At 34.3% G+C, this 8,311-nt stretch overlaps 1 protein-coding gene across 1 annotated transcript in view; it reads right to left on the bottom strand.

The window, feature by feature from the left end:
* LOC109545059 (huntingtin) overlaps window positions 1-8,311 on the bottom strand; it is a 63,066-nt gene that overhangs the window by 42,340 nt on the left and 12,415 nt on the right. Inside the window, exon 10 of the mRNA XM_048666680.1 lies at window positions 6,487-6,948. Within this exon, the coding sequence (XP_048522637.1) occupies window positions 6,487-6,948 (462 nt within the window). The remainder of the gene's footprint in view (window positions 1-6,486; window positions 6,949-8,311) is intronic.

Raw genomic sequence — 8,311 nt, 5'->3', positions numbered from 1 at the left:
CAGAGTATCAAAGAATATGTTGACCAAGCAACAGTTATTCAATTAGCATTATTGATTATTGTTCACAATACTAAATCGAATGTGTATAAACAATTCTAAACTCCGTGGACTCAGTTTTGAACTAATAAGCATATTGAAGTAATTTTTCGGTGTAATGTTTTATGAAAAAAAAATCGAAATATACAGCGTGAGTTTTTTTCAATGACTAGTACAGGAATAAATAATATGCAATAAAAAGTGCGGCATTCATTTAAAAAAATGTAAGTTTGGTCCGCCCTTTGAATTGGAGACACCCTGTATCAATTGGTATTGTCTTATAAATTAGATGTTATTATCTACAACTTCTGCGTTTAATGTTTTTTTTTGTAAATTTCAAATTTCAATAACCCTGTATGTTTTTTTACATAGTTAAAAAAAAAATAACAGGGGTTGACATCGGGTGAATGGTTCACAACTGTTGAAGGAAAAAAAAATATTTTTTAGACTTAGCAAAAATGTTTTTATCATGTAGCGACAACATGATAAAAAAAGACATATTCAAACTTCCTTTATCGATTCCTGAAGGCATCCAGATTAAACCTTATAGGCACTATACCCGGCATAGCGCATATACCTAGTATAAAGCAGCATCTTTATACCATATAATATACAATGCAATACATTTAAGACGATTTTTCTGTTTTGTTACGGGCATCTACGAGAACTTGTACAGGCCAGACGAATTACGACGAAATCTTTCAAATATGGTTCTAACGTGACGTAACTTATATAACTATTGGAATCGCTCGGGAATGGTATACTTATTGGAAATATCGAGATACACCAGCTTGAAAAGGTGTACTATTTGCATAGACAACGAAAAAGTGAGAAAAAATGCGAAAATCACGTTTTTCCCCGGAAACAATCGCATACAGGGTGTCCCACTAGAAAATTGTCTACAAGAGTGAGTTGGTCCGATATCTGTAGATTTGAAATGTTCGCTTTAAAATGCCCAAAAGTAGGTAAAAAACAAGCTAAATCTGAATTATTTACTTAACAGTAAAAAAATAATCCAATCACGCCATACATTTAGGAAAAAGTACTTGACCGCAATATAAAACGAGAGCCGCAAGGCCGATTAAGATCGTACAGACAGTACCTAATGCAAGTTACGTAACCTACCTGAGAAAATACCTTTTTTTAATTTTGTGCCAGGTTCAAAGTTATGAATATGTTTTTGCGCCGGGGCTTTTACACCTTCTTGGAACTTTAAACATCATATACAATTACTATATTAACCATTTTTCAATTTTTAATAACTTTTTGATCGGTTTTAAAGTTTTAAAATTATAGCTTAAAAACAAATCAGCTTGTGAAGCGGGACTGGCGAGTGGAAACAAATCGAAAAAATTCGGTCCCGTAGATGTTGAGACATTAACTTCCAAAGTTGAGCAGGGTATGCGGCGTAACGATTAATGATATAACAATAAATTATGTACCAATGGGTAGTTTTTTTCGAGATGTTTTCGTATCTGCATTCAAAAATTACATTGCACGTGTGCATCACACACAAAAATTTGCATGAACATTGTATAGTGCGCGCTAGGAGCCGAAAGTCGGGGGGTGGGCTCAACTGGCGCATCGCTCAATATGTAAGTTTTACAGGAAACGATAAATAATCGATTAGCGACCATCCAAATTGAGAAAAAAAATGCAAGYCGCTGGATATCGTACTGCTCAAGCTCAAGAAGACGCTGATACTCGTCAAGTAATTGTCGAAACCGCTATAAGTCTAGCCACCGACAAAAACCCAGCCRTTGTAGTTGAAGATATAGCTGAGTTCGTAATTTTATCGCAGAGCGCCTGCCGATTAAAGAATTTATTTCTTAAAACCAAGTAGAGGAAAAACAGCTGAAATGGTTTACAGTTCCACATTTCTTATAGGCAAAAATATAAAAAACATGATTGCTTCTATTCACGTTTTCACTGGATGCGATACTAGATCTACTTTTTTCAAATAAAGAAAAGCTAAAATTATAAAGCTTAATTGAAGAAGCTTTAATTTTTAATAAAACAAATGCAACTGCACAAAAAATCGATAACGCCGGCACAAAAATCATTGCAGCTATGTATGGGGGCAGGAAACCTAGTAATTTACAATTAAATGATCTAAGATATTTATCTTTTGAAAGTAGCTCTACAAAGAAAGCTTTTCATTTAGCTATGGCTTCGCCAACTGAATTGCTGCAAAACGGAATACATCAGAGCATATTATCAAGTGCAACAATGGTTCGGTAATTCGTTGGACCCGACGCAATGGGGTTGGAATGTTAGGCATAATAAATTACAACCTACATGTACAACTGATTTACTTCTTCCTGACAATATATTACAAGACATCAGTTGTAATTGTACAAAGGGCTGCACCAAATTTTGTAGTTGTGTAAGACACGGATTATTGCACAGGAAAATGCATTAGACAGTAATATAGATGTAGAAGATAGTAGCGAACTTGATATTGATGGGGACAATAATGTACAATTCAATGTAACTACAGACATATTAACAGCTGACGAATGCGTTTCCGACAACAAAGACAGCGACGACGAAATTCCACGTAAGAATCAAAAGTCTGCGAATTAATATAATAAATGAATTTGTATTAGAAATAAATTCTCTAAATTTAGAGAAATTGTCAATATTTTACGATTGTTTAAATCTTATCTCCTGTTATTGGATCTACTATATGCATTAAATAACATTTAAATTAAATTATAATATTATTACTCAATAATTCGTCAATTTAATACTAATTTATAATGCGCAATATATACCCAATAACGATATTATGGTTAGTACAAGGTTTAGAAAATTTACAAATGATTGATTATGAAAATCGACCACCAATTGTTTATTTTTTAAAATTGGTAATTGTAACTATTAACATTGAAATCCTCTCCTTTTTCTACACTACTTAAAACTACACACCTTAAAAACAAATCGTCAAAATAAGTGCAGTAGAAGCCGAGATATATCATCGTCAAGCGAGCACTCGGATTTCAAGTTTCCCAGCCTATTCACACCTCCTAATTTCGGCTCCGAGCGCGCACTACTCAATGTTTATGCAAATTTGCATTTCATGAAAAATTAAAGAAACAATCCGATATTCTATAACGGGCGGAAAAAATCTACATACGTTGTTGAATTACAAAATGAACTCAAAAGGTTCATTCAACAGACTTGAAACAGCTACCAATGTTTTAACAAATTTTATTTCAAATCAAAAGAGCATTTCAATGTTATCATTAAATTTCCAAAGTTTACGTGCACATGCTTTGGACCCCGAAGACACTGTTACGCAACGTAGAATTATATTGATTTTATCAGAACCTTGGATGAGTAATGAAGAAAACGTCGATGTCCCACATTTTCATTGTGGTGCTAAGTTCAAAAGACTTACTTGTCGAGCCGCAGGTGTCAACTTCACACTTTGCTCACTTCACAGATGGATGCTACCGTTCATACTTCTCACTTATATGGAGTTAATAATATCGCCAATAGAAGAGATTTGTACGGTGAAATGTCAAACAGAAAATGGACAAGAAATTGAAATGGTAGCACTTTAGCTCTCACTTAACCAAAGTATGATGAAAATCATCGAATTGATACATGAAAATTTATTAATATATAACAAAGCAGGATCAGTTCTTCTCAATCGGAACCTTCATACATTACCTATGATTTTGAGTGGTGATTTCAATGTTGATTTTTCAAATGACTCATAGAAGCCTTTAGTTGATTTTTAAAAATCGACATTGGATTAGAATATATCGAATATTCAAATGAAAGTACAACAAAATACGGTACAACGATTGACGAGGTTTTTGTTAGATATCCATCAAATAGATTCCAATCAAAAGTGTTCATAGCATATTTCAGTTATCACAAACCCATTGTTTCATTTTTAGAATATGATAGGAAGTACGATCAGTTAGAGCAAAGTGTTCCATAGTAATTTATTATATCCCTCTTGTCATAGCAATTTATATTTAATTATAACTGTATTATATCGTGGGCTTAAAGCTAAAACCGACCAACTCTAAAATTAATTTTTTGGTAAATGTAGTTTTAAACCGACCCAAAATTATATCAGAATTACTAAAAATATTTTTTTAATTCACTTAAAGCACGCAGTTAAAAAAAAATTGTAACTTTTTAAACTAACCAAACACAAATACAGCAATTTTGGACTTGGTCACTTTTAGCTTGAAGCCCACGATATCGTAAATGTTATTTTACTTTGTAAAAATATTTAGAAAAAATATATTTATTTTATACTATTAATTATTACTGCCTTCCCTCGCTTCTTGAAGTTTTCACTTCTATCGTGTGGCAGATACAAGATTTTTTCCAAGAAGCGTCTTTCCTAGTACTGTTTTTTCATACTTTCTATTGTTTTTCCGATTTGTTCCCATTCACAAGTCCCGCTTCACAGGCTTATTTGTTTATAAACCAACATTTTGAAACCTTTTAAAACCGCTCAAAAAGTTATTAAAAATTGAAAAATGGTTAATATAGCAACTGTATATGACCGTTGAAGAGTCCAAGAAGGTGCGAAAGCGCAGGCTCAAAAAAATTTTCATAAGTTTGAGCCTGGCACAAAATTAAAAAAAAGGTATTTTTTCAGGTAGATTACTTAACAACTGCATTACGCAAAAAATCTCCTTCAGATCTTAATCGGCCTTGCGGCTCTCGTTTTGTATTGCAGTCACGTACTTTTCTCTAAATGTATGGCGTAATTGGGTTATTTTTTCATTGCTAGATAAATAATTTAAAATTACCTTGTTTTTCGCCTACTTTTTTGCACTTTCGAGCATTTTGCAGCAAACATTTCAAATCTATGGATATCGCACCACCTCTATCTTGTAGACAAATAAAATGCAACCTTTTACGTTTCCGCAAAACACGCAATTTTCGCATATTTTCCACTTTTTCGTTGTTTATGCAAATAGCACACCTTTTCAAGCTGGCGCACCTCCATGTTTTCAATAGATATACCATTCCCGATCGATTCCAATAGTTATCTAAGTTACGTCACGTTAGGGCATGCCAATCTGTAACTCTCCTGGCCTAGTAATACTAAATGTAATACTAATACTACTAAATATAATTTTGGAATTTGACCCTTACTTTATCATAGACCATATCAGTCATAGCTTTCATAGAAAACACTTTTCATCATTTAAAAATATCTTACTTTACCGCAGAATCGGTTCATAATGAATTATTTATACAGGGTGATTCAAAATTGACGTCATTCCTTTTAAGGGGTAATAGGCGCTCACTTATAGAGTATGAGAAAACCCTGAATTTTTTTGCATTTCTAAAAGATGTTAACAGTTGAAAATCGAATTTCAACTTTGTTATTAAGCATTATTTTTAAATTGTTCCATGTTTAATTGGTAGCATATTGGAATACTTACGCATTAAAAAATAAAAATTACAATCTTTGCTAGACTTTGCTTCAAATCACGAAAATTTTTGAAATTAAAAAAGTTCCCTTCTACAATTTTTTAATAAAAAGTCAAAGACGTAATGATGTTTTTTTGTCATAACAGATAATTACAGGGAGTTAGCCTTTGTCAATAATAACAATAACTTGTTAAACTGCGACTTACTTTGAAGCTCCTTTCACAAATTTGCCAGATGCCACAATAAGATAGCAGAGCTCACGCCAACAAAAGGCGAGACACACTGGCGATTGTCTCCAAGAAAATAGTGAACGAAAATAGATGTTTGGGTTCCAGACACAGAGGAACAAGTATTGGACATAATTGCAGAAGAGCCTTTCAGGGGCACACAGAACATTGCACAACAACTGACACTTTCCCAGGCACCAAATAAATACCGGCTACATTCCTACCACCTAGATAAAATACACACAGCACAAGGACACATTAAACCAATGGATTACTGTACACCGGTACAAATTGAACAGGGATTAATTAACCTAAACCGAGAAGCTGCTCGAGAAGAGTGGATAATGAGATTACACAGGCACTAACTTGTTTCGAGTCAATGACTCAAATGTATGTTTATTTGTAAACATAAATTAGAGGTTATGAGGACAATAATTGACATTCGAAAAAATCGGTTCGACATTCAACGAATGCTGTTGAATTTACTGATTACCCTTGTCTATTTTATTGTTACTTTTTGTATAATTCCATGGTTAACAGAGTTTTTAATAATTTCGAAGCAATAAGTATTTCCGTAAATTAATTAGGCAGATTACCTTGAAAAACATTGTTGCCGTCTTCTTGATATAGTTTTTTTTGCAAATTTCTCAGTTTTTAATAACAATTATATTTTAACCATTTTTTCTATACTCCTAAAACACCGCCAGACAACATCTACAGAGGAATGACGATCATTTTGAATCACCCAGTACATTATTTATACATAAGTGCGGTTTAAATACGGTATCTATTAAGTTTTAATACATACTTGTAACCAGATCTCAATGAAATTATTCAGTTTCAACATTGTATCACTACTTGGCAGAAGTGCATCCAATCGGCGTTTAGGTAGATTCTGTAACCATAATCCATAATCCAATTTCGATTTACTGAGTATTGTAAACATAATATCTGAGATCAACATTCTAATCAGACCTCTTATTTGGGGATCTGGATGTGTAGAAAACAACTTAATGTCTTCAATTCTCTGACCGCTACTTTCAGCATTTCCTTCCTCGTAGTTTTTGTCCAGATATTCAAAAAATGCATTTGGATACAATCGGAATATAGCGGATAAACATTTTAAGGCAGAAGATTTCACTGAAACTCTACTAGTCTTATCACCTATGCATTTCCCTGGAACTCCGGTGAGTAGATATAATTTGACTATCAGCCTTGTACAATATAAGAGAGGTATCGACTTATCGAGATAGCTGCCAATGTCAACTTCCTGAAACAATATTAAAATTATTATTATCAATCCTAAAACATTCATGCAATAATGCATGACTTCTAGCAAATTAATTTATATTACTATATTACCGACTAGTAATCGTATGAAAACCAATTTACCATTTCATGTCTACACGTCCAGAGCCAGAACTTCGTAAATTTAATTTAAAAAAAATATGAAACTGGACAAGGATGTCAAAACGATTTTAATTCTGCATATAACCAGATCTAAGTTAATAATAACGACGTGAACTGTTTGAGAAAAAATACTATAATGTACATTTCCTTCCATCTCCCTCAGAAATAAAACAAATTGGTTTTTACTGAAAACATGTTTGCCGTGAAGCTGTTCCTAAACTACGTAAAGTAAATTCGGACAATTTTCAAGATGACCTTCGTCTATTTGATGTCGTCCAGCCTCATTTATTGGTGGCAATCTGTTCTGACATCAGCGACTCTAATTCTTTCTCTGGTGATGTCGTTCCTGACTCGGTCTCTCAACCTGATCCCCAGGATCGTCCGTTCCATTACCCGTTGACACACTCTGAGTCGGTTCGCTCTGTTTGGTGTCAGAGTTATAGTTTCAAAACCGTAGATCATGACCGGTAAGATGCAGGCGTCGAACACTTTCCGCTTCAGGTTAATGGGTATGTCCGGTTTTTTGGGGTTGTGGTCAAGTTTTTGATCTTCTTTTGGAAAGAAGGTTTTCAGGTTTTTTTGAGGTTCATCCTCAGGCACACGGACTCCGAAGCTGCCTTCAGGTCTCTCAGAAGCAGTCCAAGATTGTCGGCATCACCGCTCACCAGGACAATATCGTCAGCGCAACGTAGAGTCAGGAAGTCAGGAACCTCCCAACTTGGCAGAAAAATACCCCCAAACTGGCAGAAAAATATCAGTTGGCCGAGATTAAAATAGTATCACAATCGTTCGTTCGTCGCTCTTAAGCATGCTCAATTCGGTATTTCTTGACGAAATGTTGGAGATGGTCTTACCCATCTCCGACAACTCGCTAAGTAAATACTTTTACGAAGTTGGGCTGCATGTGTTTTAATATAAGTGTTTAGATCATTTTAAGATATTAAATATTGATTGGGATCTCGAACTGTACATCGAGATATTTTGGATGCAGAATTGGATTTGGCGCCGTTGTTTCGCTGCCGACCGCTCTTCGCTATGCCGGCAGATGTTATCGGCGAATAGCTTACGATCGACTATGCATACGTGCGTAAGTCTTCGCCGGCTTTAGCGTGGAGAGTGGCATGTTCATATACAGGGTTGCTCATTAGTGCGTCAAAGTGCGATATCTCAGTAAATATGAACTTTACAAGAAAATACGTCCTACGAAAGTTTTTCATGTTTAA

The sequence above is a fragment of the Dendroctonus ponderosae genome, unplaced genomic scaffold (genome assembly GCF_020466585.1).
Source record: "Dendroctonus ponderosae isolate FM_Combo_2020 unplaced genomic scaffold, Dpon_F_20191213v2 Dpon_F_20191213_5, whole genome shotgun sequence".
NCBI lineage: Eukaryota > Metazoa > Arthropoda > Insecta > Coleoptera > Curculionidae > Dendroctonus > Dendroctonus ponderosae.
Note: the sequence above shows the minus strand (reverse complement) of the source record. Positions and strands in the feature narration are given on the sequence as shown.